This window comes from Rhododendron vialii, chromosome 11a, assembly GCF_030253575.1.
Source record: "Rhododendron vialii isolate Sample 1 chromosome 11a, ASM3025357v1".
NCBI classification, from domain to species: domain Eukaryota; kingdom Viridiplantae; phylum Streptophyta; class Magnoliopsida; order Ericales; family Ericaceae; genus Rhododendron; species Rhododendron vialii.
In genome coordinates this window covers 24,930,221-24,946,640 of record NC_080567.1, presented here as the reverse complement: position 1 = coordinate 24,946,640, position 16,420 = coordinate 24,930,221, and the positions used below count along the sequence as shown (strand labels likewise).

At 37.4% G+C, this 16,420-nt stretch overlaps 2 protein-coding genes across 2 annotated transcripts; both read right to left on the bottom strand.

Moving 5' to 3' along the window:
• Window positions 1-9,387: 9,387 nt before the first annotated feature.
• On the bottom strand, window positions 9,388-10,487 carry LOC131306482 (abscisic stress-ripening protein 1-like). The gene is made up of 2 exons (XM_058332748.1): window positions 9,966-10,487; window positions 9,388-9,850 (listed from the first exon to the last, which is right to left on the bottom strand). The coding sequence occupies exons 1-2, from the start codon at window positions 10,203-10,205 to the stop codon at window positions 9,668-9,670; spliced, it is 423 nt and encodes a 140-aa protein (XP_058188731.1). The 5' UTR covers window positions 10,206-10,487; the 3' UTR covers window positions 9,388-9,667.
• Window positions 10,488-15,042: 4,555 nt separating this feature from the next.
• On the bottom strand, window positions 15,043-15,984 carry LOC131306487 (abscisic stress-ripening protein 2-like). Its single transcript, XM_058332753.1, has 2 exons — window positions 15,558-15,984; window positions 15,043-15,436 (listed from the first exon to the last, which is right to left on the bottom strand). Exons 1-2 carry the CDS (start codon window positions 15,708-15,710, stop codon window positions 15,266-15,268), a joined length of 324 nt encoding a protein of 107 aa, XP_058188736.1. The 5' UTR covers window positions 15,711-15,984; the 3' UTR covers window positions 15,043-15,265.
• Window positions 15,985-16,420: the final 436 nt, after the last annotated feature.

The following is a 16,420-nucleotide window of genomic DNA, read 5'->3' as shown; positions in this document are numbered from 1 at the left end:
AGCACCTATAAGTATCGGATTGAGATTATTTTTTACGGGAACCCTTGAAAAAATATTTTACATTTAATGAACGGCTCGGATGATTTGTGTGGGACCCGTAGTGGGTCCCACAACGAAATCTATGCATAATCTGTGCACAGATTGTATGTGTGTGCAGACTTTCTGTATAGAGAAAGATGTTTTTGATATCATTACAAATGAAACTATCATCCATTATTTCTAAAGTATGAAAAGTCGTCAAGATCAAATGGAAATCGAAGCTAGATTTTGTAATTTATATATATCTACTTTTTGATTAACTTATTAATTCTAATTGTTTTTTTCAATTAGCAACTAAAAAAGTGAATTACACATAATTCAAAATTTTGACCTCACTTATCGAAAATTCTGGCACGATCAATGGTATCAAACCCTCTTATTTTGACACTTGTCCAAACTTTAATCGCTCTCTCTCTCCCTCTCTTTGCACTGCCCTCACCCGCGAAAGAACTCCATCTATGCCTTCTTTGCTGGCGAACGAAGCCTTACCCTACCACAGCTTTTTTTTCTCATCACTCCTCAACCACAGCTTCCTGCGTTCTCCTCCCCTTCTTAATTTCCTTCTCACCCTCCGTCTAAAATCAGAGCTTTGAATCAAAAAAATAGGCTTATTGACATTTTGGTCCCCAAAATATTATCTGCGTTCTGTTTTAGTCCCCAACCTACCAATTGCGCAAAATTGGTCCCCAATGTTTCAATCTTGTGTTTAAAAGGTTCCCACCGTTAACTCCGTAGCCTCTTTCCGTCAATATTATTGGAACAATTACAAATATCAACCTTAAGATTTATAATTGCATATCAGTTAAGCCCCTACCCTATTTCTATAAAGTTTATTCAAATCTTTTTTGCATTTGTTTGTTGTGTCATTTTTTTTTGAATTATTGATTCATCTCGATGAGAGAAATCCAAAAACTAAAAATTATTATCGAAAGTAATAATTTTTTTGGTTTAAAAACTTATTAACCAAACTAATTTTTTTGGAATAAAGACAAAAAAAAATTATCATCATTTTTTGTGGATTATTGATTGGTTTTTATGAACTTTTTAAAGAAAATTATCTTAATTTTTTACCTTTTAGATTCCACTTGTCGATACAAATCAATAATCCATGAAAAATAGATGCAAAACAAAAAAACGAAAAAAAAATTGAATAAAGACAAAAAAGTAATCCAGCTTTTTGATTTCTTGAAAACAAGCCTTAATATATGTACGTTCTTTTTTTTTTATCCGCGTATTTATGTTTATTTACTTTCTAACTCCTTTTATATATATCTACGTATATACCATAGGAAAATTAAGGTAAATAACCTATCTATGCATAAAGATGGAACAATGAATGAGGGAGATGGGGCCGAAACGTAAGCGATAATGGGGGAGTCAAACTTCAACGACAGTTATGGATTCTATGAGGTGGTGACTTGAATGGGTGGTTATGGTACGGGTTGAAGTGGCAAAGGCGGTGGATGATTGCGGTGGTAAGTGACTTACGAGCGGTGGAGATAAGTAGTGGCCGGAACAGATAATTGTTTTTAGATTATTGTCATAATTTATTCAAAAAAATTTACTTCCCATAACATTTTTTAGTTTTTGGATTCCACGGGTCGGGACGAATTAATAATCCAAAAAAAAAATACGCAAAACAAACAAATATGAAAAAGATTTGAATAAACTTTATAAAAATAGGGTAAGGGCTTAACTGATATGCAATTATACATCTTAGGGGTGATATTTGTATTTGTTTCAATCATTTTGATGGAAAGAGGCTATGAAGTTAACGATAGGGACCTTTTAAACACAAAATTAAAACATTAGGGATCAATTTCATGCATATGATATGTTGTGGAGTAAAACGGAACGCGAGCAAAACGGAACAGAGGAGTGGGACAAAGGATACCACGCCCCAACAAAGCCCCAACAAATACATGCAAGTTTTGTTTAGTTCTTCGTTCGTAAGATAATAATGATCAAGATTGAGATTACATATCCTCCTGATTGGTGTGAACAATCAGAAAACGGGGTGCATGCTGGCCAATCTGGGCCGTTTATGTTCGGCAATGGACGGCTCAAATTTCATCTCGATCTGCTGGACGGCTGAGATCTGTTCGACAATCAACCAGATGAATACTAGCTGGTTAATAGGTTCCTGCATATGCCAAGAGTTCGGGCTTTCAGCTTTCCTTATTGCAATTTTTTCTGGTAACTCATGGTATCCTAGTCAAGTCATGCGCAACTGGACTCATTTTTGCGGGACCGATTTCACTATCCAAAGTGCGAGTCTCAAACTCGAGACAAAATTCATATGAATTAATCCCATAAGAGTTAATTGCATACAAAAGATTTCGAAAAAGAGACCAAGTAAAAAACAAATTCTTAAATTTCGAACTTCAACCACCAATCGACCCTCGAGATTTAATTTTTCTTGTCTTAGTGACGAGTTTCACACATCCACCCTGCATATGGAAATAATTTTGGACCCCACCAACTAAATTTTTTCGCTCCGCCTCCGCGCGTGTATATATATGACATCCATAACATTAGGCGTGATTGCATGTGTAGTTGTGGGGGGCCGTACGCGGCAGCATCACATGACATTAATTATTTCAAGACCAACCAAGAAATTCCGCGGTAAGTAAAAAATACTAGCTAGTTGAATTGGTCAGTCATTGCTTCCTTTGTGGAAGGTTTTGGGTTCGAGCCCCACAGAGAACAGGCCCTTTAGGGAACTAGGGCTATGGATAGCTTCTAGTCTCTCCGTGCTAACTCTAACACCCCCACTAACCCTCGCTGATGTATATCGCCGTGGCAAAAAAAAAAAAGAGAATTGGCAACGTCAAACTAACGCGGCTAAGAAAGCATATAGATGCCTAAAAATAAAATACAACAAATTACTTACAATACATCTCTCAAATTTGGGAAGTGTTACAATACATACCTCTTATTTGAGTGTGTATCATATACACTCTTATTGAAATACACCAAAATATTATGGTTCTCAAAATGTTATCAATTTATTGTTAAAAAATTACGAATCATATTGATGAAAAGTTACGAATTTTTAATATAAAAGTTACGATACGAAATAAAATGTTATGAATAACCTACAAGTAATTTTTTATGAGGTGGCATAATATGAATCACACAATAGATGCATATGGTACAAACCTTAAGGGAGTGTGTATTGAAAAATTTCTCGTTCTTGACTCCTAGAAACAAGCATTACATGGGTTTCGCCGCGCAATCCAAATCTTCAAATTAATCATTATTATCACCAATGCTAATCCACCTAGTTTTGGGATGTGTAGTTTTTTTTTTAAAGTGAGAAGATTGTATTAATCAACCTTCGGCGGTACTTATAAAATAGAGATCATTACAAAGAATTTGGACAAAGTCAAACTAATCGTCTAACAAATATAAAACAAGTAAATCACAAGACAATCGATGTCTTTCATCCTAACTCAGACATGACCTGATGCAATAACGACACTTTTAAACTGCCTAACATTTAATTAGGAGTCTCAAACGAGTGCAAAGTTATGGACAAAAGACACCAAATATCCAGACGATCAGATGCACTCCACCCAAGTATGAACGCACCAATGAGCTCCCAAGAACTACAGATCTACCAAGCCTCCACGGGTTGCCACGCCAAAAATATCGTGTAAGGATAGAACACTGAAGTACAAATATTGTTGTGAAGCAACCTTAATTGAGAGAATCCAATTTGTAGACAAAATTCGTTCAAAGACGAAACTAACAACTCTCGTTGAACGAGAGTTGACAAAGCTCTCGTAGAACGAGAGACAAAACTCTCACAGATCAGACGACAAATCGTAGATCTAGAGAGACGAAAGGAATAAAAAAATAAAGAAAGAGAGTTGATAGTACCATGGCCTCCTCCTCCCACCGCCGCACACGGGTATGAAACCCACGGGAGGACGGGAAGGGAAAAGATCGAGGTTGTGGTGGCTAGGGTTGAGAGAGAGGAAGAGAGAGATAGGGTTGAGAGAGAGATGAGATTCTCTAATCGATTGCAGTTTTTGTTACTGGGATGTGTGCTTTAGCCAGTCTAAATCTTTACTTTGTGTGGAGTTTCGTGAGTAACAATACATCACCACAGATGGAACGAAAATCTTAATGCCGGCCATGTGAGATCCATGTTTTAGTGTTGTGTAGTGAGACGCGCTGCGCACCTCTGATCCGTCGGATTGTGCATCTGATGGTTCGGATCTTATCTTGACAACCAATGATCGAGAGCCGTTCATTGCCGAAATAAGATCCGAGCAATCGGATGCGCGATCCGACAGCTCAGAAGTGCGTAGTACGGTGCTACGCGCACCACAACACAAAGCTATTCCCCAATTGGATTGTTGTGCGGTAAGTAGAACTCCCACATGACATTATTCCAAGACCATCCAATAAATTTGGCTCTTCTACAACCCAGTCTCACGCGGTAAGTAAAAAGTAAATCGATCTATACCTAGTTGAATTGGCAATGCATACATGGCAACCTAACGCGGCTAAGAAAGCATATTCTTAAAATAGTAATTTGGTGTATCTTAAGAATCAAAAATGTTATACACACAACGATTGTGTGTGTTGTGTAACAAATTCTAACTGTTCAGATGTGTGTTGTGTATCAAACTTGAATCTTTCTAGCTAGAACAAGCATTATATGGGTTTCGCCACAAAATCCAAATCTTCAAATTAGTCATTACTATTAGGAAATTGATTTTTGCGCTTCACGTTGGTACGCAGGCGTTCTACTTTGTACATGAAGTTACCAACTTCACGTTAAAAGTGGAGCGCCAGCGTACAAAAGTAAATCGCCAAAATCAACATCCTTGCTATATTATCTGCCTGGTTTTGGGATGTGTACTTGAGTCCAATTTTCTTCCTCCAAACCTTTTCCCTCTTTGATTAATAAGTAACTTTTTTTCTCCAGTTTTTAGCATTTTAATTTGGGACACGGCTTCTTGGCAGTTAGCCGAGAAACGTCACCCCGTGCAATTGGGTCTTTTCTAGCCACTTGCCCCACCTAGTTTCAATGGCCAATTCTGTCCATATTGTAAATCTCGTCGTAACGCAATTATGTTTAATGGATAGTATGTGAGTACACAATCGAAACTGGAATTGTGTTAGTTCAATCCAGTTTGTGTAGAATATCATTTTGAAAATTTTTTTTTTTGTCAAAGCGGAAAATCAATATCATTTTGATTTGTTTTTGAAAAAGATTGGACAAAAGTACACCCAACAAATAACGGGTTGGATCCTATCCGGTCTGTCTAGACCAGTTTGGTCTAGTTTTTTTTGCATCTAAGCCGTTCAAAAGTATTTTGAACGGTCCAGATTTATTTTGGTGTATTTTTGATATTTTTAACAAAAATGTACCTAAACAAATCTGGCCATCCAAAATACTTTTAAAAAGTTAAAATGCAAAAACTGGACTAAACTGGTCCGAACAGAATAAACATGATCCTCCCCCATAAAGAGTAACTGACGGAAAACAGTTGCGGAAAAGCTGGTTAGATGGAGACACCAACCATATCCTTTTACATACCCTGCCCCAAATAATTGGATGATGGACAATCTTTTTCTTCGTGCTAAAAGGTGAACCTCACAACGGATATGCCGCAATGGATATGCCATTCATATTGGAAACAGTTTTGTTGCCCACTAAATTTCCGGAAAAGGTCCAATTCATGAAAGTGAAATGAAGATTTTAATAATTCAGTATTCTGTCAGCTTACACATACCTTAACTAATACCTAATGCCTTCAAATGAACACCTCAACAAATTTTAAGTGGACTCACAAATATGTTTTTTTTATTAGTGATTAAAGTAAGCCTTAAAAACGTAAAATCTTCAATGCGGTCATGTTATCAATGGATCCACTAGAGTCTAGGGATTTCTAGGAAAGTGAAATCCAATACTACTTCCATCTCAAAAAAATTCTTCGATCTGCAAATGAGAACTTAAACATAATGAAATTTTGTCAATGAAAATTAATTTATTACTTCACAACCCCAACCAACCCGCCCCCAAATTGCTAGATATCGATAGTTCTTTAAGTTACTATATAAAAGGAATTGGGGGAGCCTGCACAGCATGTTGTGCACAATTCGCCGGCTCGGATCGTGCACAATACGCATGTTGTGCACAAGTGCATTCATAAAAAAAGTTTCTTCTGTAAAAGTACATTATTTTTAAACTATTGTTTAGGAGTCCGAACAATATTTTTGGGACCTCAGAGTATTTATTTAGTCCTTCTTTTATTCAGAAAGTGTACACCCGCCGCTCAATTTTTACAGGTCCCCCCACCGCTCTCAATCTTACCATTCAAAAATAATGTTTTGGACGGTCCGGATTTTAAATAATTTCCTGGAAATTTTTTTTTAAAATCCAAACCATTGATTGCCGAGATGGACCGTGAGATGTTGAGCAGTAAAACAGAGCGGTGGACGTAACACCTCTGTCTTTTATTATTGTCCAATAGAAGAGACCGTGGGTGGTAATGGGGCAACACGTGATGTGATTCAGGACCACTCTAGGACGGTGAGATGTTGAGCAGTGAAACAGAGCGGTGGACGTAGCACCTCTGTCTTTTATTATTGTCCAAGAGAAGAGACCGTAGGTGATAATGGGGCACCACGTGATATGATTCAGGACCACTCTAGGATGGTGAGATGTCCAAGAGAAGAGACCGTGGGTGGCAATGGGGCACCACGTGATGTGATTTAGGACCACTCTAGAACGGTAAGATATTGAGCAGTGAAACAGAGTAATGGGCATAGCACCTCTATCTTTTATTATGGTCTAAGAGAAGATCGAGACCGTGGGTGGTGATGGGGCACCACGTGATGTGATTCAGGACCACTCTAGGACGGTGAGATGTCCAAGAGAAGAGACTGTGGGTGGTAATGAGGCACCACGTGATGTGATTCAGGACCACTTTAGGACGGTAAGATATTGAGCAGTGAAATAAAGTAATAGGCATAACACCTCTGTTATTTATCATGGTCCAAGAGAAAAGACTGTGGGTGGTGATGGGGCACACGTGTCGTGATTCAGGACCACTCTATAAATTTTCGTCGGCAAGGGTAAATTAGCCTCCAGGTATTCACTTCAACAGTTGAAGTCCGGCCCACATACTTTTGTGCTAGTGTTTTTTTTTTTTAATTCAAACCCACATTATTAGGTTGTTCCATTATTGTTTATATTATCCTATTACTACTTTATCAGTTTATTAGTCTGATTTTGTAATCTGACCCCAAAATCACGATTCTTTTATTATTCAAAAGAAATCAACCATAATCGAAGCATATAAACCCCTGAGCAAGTCTAATATATATGGATCAACATGTTCCATGGCGATCTCAGATTAGTGGACAAAGAAAAAGATTAGACATTAAAGTAAAGGGGAAATTACAGTAAGCCCCCTTCAACTATACCTCGGTAACGAGTTGCCCCCTTCATCGTTTGACTCGGACACTTAACCCCCTTCATCTTTTATCGCGTGACACTTAACCCCCGATATTTTATCTCGTGACACTTAACCCCCTTCATCTTTTATCGCGTGACACTTAACCCCCGATATTTTATCTCGTGACACTTAACCCCCTTCATCTTTTATCATGTGAGCAGTACATGACCATATTAATGACAGATCGTGCCCTTATAAATACATAAGTGTTCCAAATTTCAATCCGTTTGAACCCGGGAAAAGATTTTTGTTTTCTGATCATGTTATCCTAAATGGTCATAATTAAATTTTGACTCTAGGACTTTGGTTGACTAGTCCTAAGAAATTCGTAGAATCAAATATCTCTTAGGACTAATCAACTAAAGCCATAAAGTCAAAATTTAACTATAACCATTTAGGATAAAATGATCAAAAAACTAAAATCTTTCCACCATTTCAAACGGATTGAAATTTGGAACACTTAATTTTTTAACCATATTTTTAAATATATAAATGGTATAAAGAGGTATTTGACTTTATGGCTTTCGTTGATTAGCCTTAAGAGATATTTGATTCTACGAATTTCTTAGGACTAGTCAACCAAAGTCCTAGAGTCAAAATTTAATTATGACCATTTAGGATAACATGATCAGAAAACAAAAATCTTTTCCCGGGTTCAAACGGATTGAAATTTGGAACACTTATGTATTTATAAGGGCACGATCTGTCATTAATATGGTCATGTACTGCTCACATGATAAAAGATGAAGGGGGTTAAGTGTCACGAGATAAAATATCGGGGTTAAGTGTCACGCGATAAAAGATGAAGGGGGTTAAGTGTCACGAGATAAAATATCGGGGGTTAAGTGTCACGCGATAAAAGATGAAGGGGGTTAAGTGTCCGAGTCAAACGATGAAGGGGGCAACTCGTTACCGAGGTATAGTTGAAGGGGGCTTACTGTAATTTCCCCTAAAGTAAATTAACCGACAACATCAAATTTATACTATCATATTATATTTATTTCAAATTAGAAACATCGAAAAGGACTAAATTAATAGTTAATTTTTAGAACTCAACTTTCGTCTTTAACTTAAAATCATATCATATTGAGTTTAACTAAAAAATTTATCCACATCAAGGGAGATTCAAATATTTGCTCAAAATCTTGAAACTAATTACGTCCTTTCGTTCCAAAATGTTAAGACCTTTTTGAGATTGCGTGCAATTTTCAGTTGTCTATATCTTTCGATTTATAAAATTTTATGTTATTTTGAATATTTTGTTTAATAAAATTAATTAAAATATATCAAAAAAGATCCATTCGGTATATTTTTGATATTCACATTGAAAGATACAGGCACCGAAAATGACACACAATCCCAAAAAGGTCTAATATTTTGGGAGGGAGGGAGTAGCTGTTTTCTGTTCAAATATAACCACTCTGCTTTGATGAAACTTTTACTCAAATTTATGTCTAAATGTGTGTGATAATTAAAGAAGAGAGATTTTAAAGTGTTTACCGAAATTCGAATATAAATTTGAGTAAAGACTAGAGATGGCCTAAGATAATCGATCATTGAATTATTGCCCACCTCAAAACATGATATAGAAATTAAACCCGAGAACCTTGCAACAAGCTAGGATGATAGGTTCAAGTTTGTATTGAAAATAGGTACAGTCTTCTTCATCATCCATGAGTCTAACACTAGAGTCTTAATTCCTTTTCACTTTAAAGATCTTATGAACGCGTACTTGACTGACCCAACTTGGATCACCCAAGTAGCGGGTCCATAATTAGGAACGCAAAACTAAGCGGATTTCCAAATCTTGCTTCACTAACACACATAAAAAAGAGAGAATAGTTTCGTATTGGTATGCAGGCCTGAGTTATAAAAAAAAGGAGCATTTTCAAATACTACTAAAGTTACACATACATCTCAAAGACACTCAAACAATATTATTCTCAACTTACACAGCGTCCACATGATCACACCAGAAGAGAGAGAACCAAGAAGGCACCTCTTTGACTACTACTAGGTCATGGGGACTCAAACCCAGGCTGAACAGAAAATCAAAACAAACACACACTTACACACACGCACAAGTACATAATTATTTAAGGATCAAAGAGACCACAGATCAAAGCTGACGGGCCATGCAACAAGACTTAAAAGATGTGGTGGTGCTTCTTTCCCTCGGCCTCTTCCTCTTCCCTCTTTGTCTCTTTCTTCTCATGGTGCTCGTGGAACGCGTACCCGCCGGCCCCGACCGCAGCTGCAGCCGCGATCTCTTCCTCCAGCTTGTGCTTGTGGGCGTGCTCTGGGTCTTTCTGGGACTTGTGCTTCTCATGCTGGTATTTTCATCACCAGAGAAATCACACCATAGAGTAAGAAACTTAACACGTGATCATAACAAGTACAATTAACAAAGGGGTACCGAAAACGGAGCAGTGTTATTAAATTTACCAAGGCAAAAGCGCCGGCAGCAACGGCGCCGAGCTCGCCCAAGTGCTCACGGTGCTTGTGCTCCCTCTCCTCGTGTCCGTAATCGGGCTGCTCCTCCGCCACGACCACCGTGGTGCTGTCGGTGTAGTCGTTCGCCCCGTCGGTGCTGTAAGTGGTGTCGGAGATGCCGACGGCGTCGATGGGCTTTTCCCCGTCCTTGTGGTGGTGGAAAAAGTGGTGCTTGGGCTTGTCCTCCTCCATTTTGCAGCGGTGGTGATCGAGAAAAGAAAAAAGGATGAAAAGTATAAGCTTGAATGAGATAAGGGTGGTGTGTTTGTGATGGTAGATCACTAGTGCTACTGGGTAGTGCTATTTATAGATAGTTTTACTATAGATGGAGATAAAGAGAGTTTGAGATCTTGCCGTTGAATGGTGTGATGGACGGTGTGGATTTCGTGATTCACGGATCTCATATCCACTTTCAATAAAGTAGGATGGACTCTCTTTTTGTTTACAAAAAAATTAAAGAAAAAGGACAAAGTGGAGTTATTGTGAACCTACCCTCAATCACTCACTAAAGGGCGAAGGTTTTTCTCTGCCGACGGGTACCACATAGTGTCTGCTCGGTGCAATACTAATAAAATAGTTATCACTAAAAGTGTATTGTTAAAAATTTTTACTAACAGTTTTTCATCTATAGTGACAGCTATTTGTTATTATAGGTGAAAAACTATCATTAAAAAATTTTAGCAACATACTTTTAGTGACAGTTTAATGACAACTTTTTTGTTACTGTCGCTCATTTTTCTTAGTGGGAACAATACATTTTTGAACAGCTCAGATGTCTCCAATCGGGCACCACGTCAACGGGGTGACGTAGCACCCAACCGGCACTGAAAAATTTCTACACTCAAGGAGTGGTAGTAGACTTTTGAAGTTTCCAAAATGAAAGTTTTCGTCGACCGCTCCCCCACTGCTCTCTATCTAACCATTTAAGAGTGTTTTGGATAGTTCAAATTTTAAAAAGCTCTTTCAGAAAAAAGTTTTTTAAATTCGAATTATTGATTGTCGAGATGGATGATAAAATGTTGAACGGTGAATGTTAAGCTATGGGCATAGTCTTGCTCTTTGCAAAATTTGAGAGATTTCCACCGAAACACTAGTTATGTGATATTAGTGATCTAATTCGTTGTTCATTTATAGTCCAATTCAATGTTCATGCCCTATGGATTAAACGGACCTTGTACATAATAGTAAACAATTTCTTCTATCCATTAAAAGTAACAACGAGCAATAAAAAAAATTTGATGATTAATTTCTATCTAACCAAAGCGTGAAGTAAAACAAAAAAAAAAAAAAAAAAAAAAATTCTTTTGACATTATTTCATTGGCTACGTTTTTTAAATTGAAAAAAAAAAACTCAAACCCCTAACATGCCATCTATCTCTATCTATCCTATATGAAAATGCATTTTAGTGAAGTGTTGAGAGAGACTCAAAAGGCCATTCCTAATTTCTTCGAAACCCCCAACAACATGCCATCTATCTCTATCTATCCTCTGTGCAAATGCATTTAGTGAAGTGTTGACTCAAAGGCCATTCCTAATTTCTTGGAATTCTTAGAATCTTAACTCCCACCACGCATGTAAAGATCCCATAGGAAAGTACGTACCTATGGTAAGATAAAACTAGTCGATTCGATACACGGCAAGAGAATAAAAGTTTACATTGATGTTTTATATTAATTATTTTCGTGCATCAAACGAGCAAGATACTAGTTATTAATATGTACAAGGTTTTTTTTTTCTTTTCTTTTTTGTTCATTTTTCTTTTCTGCGCGGACAGCACATAAAACCTATCAATTTAGTAAGTGACTGCAATTTTTAAACTCCAATGAATGTGGTGCTCAATATTGCTACGTGACCCAATTCAAAAGGTGCCACATACAACAAAGACAACACCAATTAATAGCAAAGATAACCAAGATACCAACTTATTAGGTGGAGGCCTGTGGAGCCCAAGGTTGGTTTGATTGATAGGTGAGTTTGCTCCCCACGTAATTGATCAGGCTTCGATTCATTCTTGGGGCCGGTCAGGTCATAAGGAGATATTTTCTTATCAAGCTTCTAACCTCGGCATGGATGACCTGACTTTAATTAGACCAAAAAAGGAATTAGTTAGGGTGCAATTGCAAATTTTCACCTCCAATGAATGCGATCGATGCTCAATATTGCTACGTGATTGACCCGATTTAAAGGGTGCCAAATAGGAAAGATAGACAAGATACCAACTTATTAGGTGGAGCCCATGGGTTGGTTTGATTGATAGGTAATTGACCAAGGTACAAGCTGCAAGCAAATATTTTCTTATGAATCCTTTAGTCTTAGCATAGATGATTTGATTTTGACTAGACCGAAGAATGAATTAGTTGTGGTACGCGTAAACTAGCCCGGACACTCTGACCGTCGAAACCCCCAAAAAAAAAAATTGATTAGGGGGATGTGGTTCCACATGATGGGGCCATTCCCTGAAGTATGATTTGAAATAAGGGAAATAAATGATTCTGGACGGTGAGTTGTTCCCCACATGAAAAAAATTAGTTGTTCAACTACCAGTCGACTATTAAACGTCAAAAACAGTTAATTCCCATTTCTTTTTTAACCTCTTTTTTTGCCGACTTATTTTGGGCCAACGGATAGGTACGTTTTGTGCATGAATAAACCCTCCCCTGCAACCGGCCGGATGAAATCAGATTCAATCTCAGATCTTCGATTCCGAGTAGTTGACATAATTAATCCTATTCTATTCGAGTTTTTAGATCGATAAAGAGGATGGAATGGAGACTTCGTGTTCATACAGTGTCATTTCGATGTAACCTTTGTTTTAAAAAGCAATTGGGTACGTGGTTTCAAAATGTTTTCCCCAAAGGCTTTTACAGTACACGTTAATTTTGATGATAACAAAGCATGGATCAATGGTAACTGTCGCAAAAGGCGTTGAATTGCCGAACGGATGATTCGGATGGTGCACAGTACGATGCTATGCACCACTCGCACAATACCATCCCCGTTCCCATTGATTGTATAGGATTAATTTCTATGTCGACAGAGCCGGCCCGATGATTTTTTTTTTTATTGATCTTGTCCCCATGATTATTCAAAGTCAGCCGATTGCATGCTACAGATCATGACCCATCATGTTCAAGTCATGTAAAGCTTCTTGAATTCTGTATATCATGAGAAAAGCATGAAAGACACACCAAAAAAAAAAAATAAATGATGACTTTTGAAAGCAAATAGTTTGTCAGAAAAAAGAAAAAGGCATATTCAACCTTTTGTTATTGGATGTTTTTTCTATGGTCTTGTTTTTGGGTCTATCGTTCTTCCTCATGTATTAATATCATGAAGCGGATGTTATGTCTCTTTTTTAATCCTCGATGTTTTCTTTGTCGAGTTTCTAATAAAATCTTTTTGCCGTTTCAAAAAAAAAAATTTTCTTCACAGATACACAATCTCCAAAAGTTTAAATTGAAGATATTAATTTTATGAAAAAACTTGATTGGTGAAGAAATTAAAGCAAGAATATTTGTGCGTCAAATATTCTCTAAAACCACATACCTCCATTTTGAAGAAGAAAAAGAAAATTAAGAGAGCTTCAACTTTCAATCTTTATTAGAAGAAACTATATATGAGCGCCAACATGTTTTCTTTTATCTACATTAGAAAGCGTGTTGCGATTTTAGTCAGAGTGATCACGGAAAGATTGCGCATTGTAAAGATTGTGTAATATCCGTGAGCAAGAAAGGATTGTAAAAATTAGGGGTGTTCAAGAAAATCGCGCGAACCGCAAAACCAATCCGATCCGGATCGAACCGTTCTATTTGATCCTGTTCTGCAGTTCTACGGTCAAGTTATAGTTCCAAAAAATTAAGAATCGTTAGTTTTGGTTTGGTTACTGGTTCTCAATTAAAGAACCATGATTAGAACCGAATCGGACCGTTTAAAACTAAGATGAATATAGAAATACATATGTGTGTGTAATTAAATATGTGTTTGGATTTGGTAGGTTAATCTTTTCCCTGCTAAACTTAATTTATTTAAAGATAAAATCTCATTTGTTGGGAAAATTTTTATTTTCTTCTTTCCTTTTCTATTCCAGCAGATTACTTTCCTATTTCCTTAATTTTATGAGTTCTTGTTTTGATAAAATAGTAACAAAACCAAAACCGGACTGATCTTGCGGTTTGGTTTTGATTAGGTTCCATGCGTATATTAGTTAGATTCTGGTTTTCATTTTTCTAGAATTATTTGAAATGATTCGATTACTGATTTTCTAGAGAACCGAATCAATCCGAAGCATGTGCACCCCTAGTAAAAACTATTGAAGCTATTCCAATACATTAATCCAAAGGAGGACACACGGGGCATGGCGGTAAGGCGCGAGTTGCGGACCAAACCACATTAAATAGTTGTGTTTGACCTAAGCTTCCTTCATACATTGTTGTGTGATGATTGAATGATTTATTTATTTTTTTTTGGGTTTGATTCAGTGCATGTTGTCTGATCTATTTTGAGTCAGCTTAATTCGGTACTTAAATTTATTTGCCTATATAAGTTAATTTAAGAAATCCAATTCAGCCCTCATAAGATAAAAAGAAATTAAAAACTGGCCTCTTGGAATATTTGCATATCTAGGTCAACACACGATATGTTTCATAGTTATATACACTTGTACGTTGGAAATTCTTGACTTATTACTGATCATATTTTATTTTTTGGAGCGAAAACTGCTTTTTTTTTTTTTAAATTTTATTTTCCGTTGTCTACAATTTTCAAACTCCATAAATATTTCAATTTTAACAAGTAGTCCATAATTTCATTCACAATGAAAATACTTTTTATTGTGTGTACGTAGTGTCTCGATATTTAGATACTTGTTCAAGATCTCCAAAGAGAGAGAAATGTGAGGTTGAAATTAGATAATCGGATGTTATTCATATGTGACTCAATCAAATTGGTGTAACGTCGTTGATAATTCATACATTTTTTTGAAAGGCAAAAGAATGGATAATTCATACATAAACAAGGAAACAATTAACCTTTTATGAAAACGAAACAAAATATATCTTATTTATAATGTCACATGAATAGAAACCTAACAAACAACATCTCCTTTACTAGGTCATTCTCACAAAGGGAGACCTAGAAAATCAAACATAAACCACCCACAAAGTTCAATTATTTAGTGCAGTACTTGGTAATCATGACTGCTAAATTACAAGGATTACAAAACACGCACGGTTCAAAGAGATGAAAAAAATCATTAGTGGTGGTGGTGGCCGTGGTGAGGTTCATGATGCTTTGCTGCTTTCTTCTCATGGTGCTCGTGGATCGCGTACCCAGCGGATCCAGCTGCAACTACGACTGCAATTTCTTCCTCTACTCTGTGCTTGTGGGCATGCTCCGGATCTTTCTTTGCCTTGTGCTTCTCATGCTGAAAGTTTCATTAAAAGCAAATTAATTCATATTTGAGTCACACATGCATACATCAACAGCAAACCACATGTATCAGCCAAGTGTAGGTAGGGCTAGCTAGCTATACTGCTATAGCATACCAAGGCGAAAGCGCCAGCAGCAACGGCACCGAGCTCGGCGAGGTGCTCCTGATGCTTGTGGTGTTTGGCCTCTTTGGCATAGTCAACTGGCCCGCTGTCTTCCTCCTTGTGGTGGTGGCCGATATGGTGGTGGTGGTGCTTCCCGTCAGACATGGCGGTGGTGGTGCTAGCTTACAAAAGGAAGTATAATTAATTAATCAGGTGTGTGCTTTGAATATAACTCAAGAGGGTTTTGATGATTTGGAGAAACTAACAGGTATTGTGGTATTTATAATACTCCTAGGAATAGGACGATCTTAACATGATCACACGGTTCGCCGGATACCGCGGCCTTTGATACGTCAAATACGCAGTTTGTAATATAATATGGATATTAAAGTTGAAGATCGAGGTTAGTTGGTATTTGTCAATCCAAAATGCAATAAACAAATATATTAATTTGATTCATGTCGAAGGGTAGAGCAGCTCCAACCGTGTTGGCCGGCTCCAAGTGGCCCATCCGGGATGATCACTTCGATAATTGTTCATTTTGTAGCACTCGCCGAGTGGCCCGTGTGGTTAAAGAAGAAATTTTGGTTGATCTCGGCACAGACAAACAGACAATTACCGTAACAGATGCATACTGTCTTGAGAGGAATTTGATTCTTTCAACAGACAATGTCCGATGAGTACTGCTATGGGTACCGACGGTACCCATAGGGAAAATGCACCGACGGCCACCGGACGGCCGTCTCCGGTCACCGGACGGCCGATCCGAGCCGTCCAAAAATTTTAAAAAATAAAACCGAGTGGCCTTACGCGAGAATCAATGGCATCCGAGGTGTGTAGGGTACTTGATCCGAGCACCCATTTTTCGTGTATAT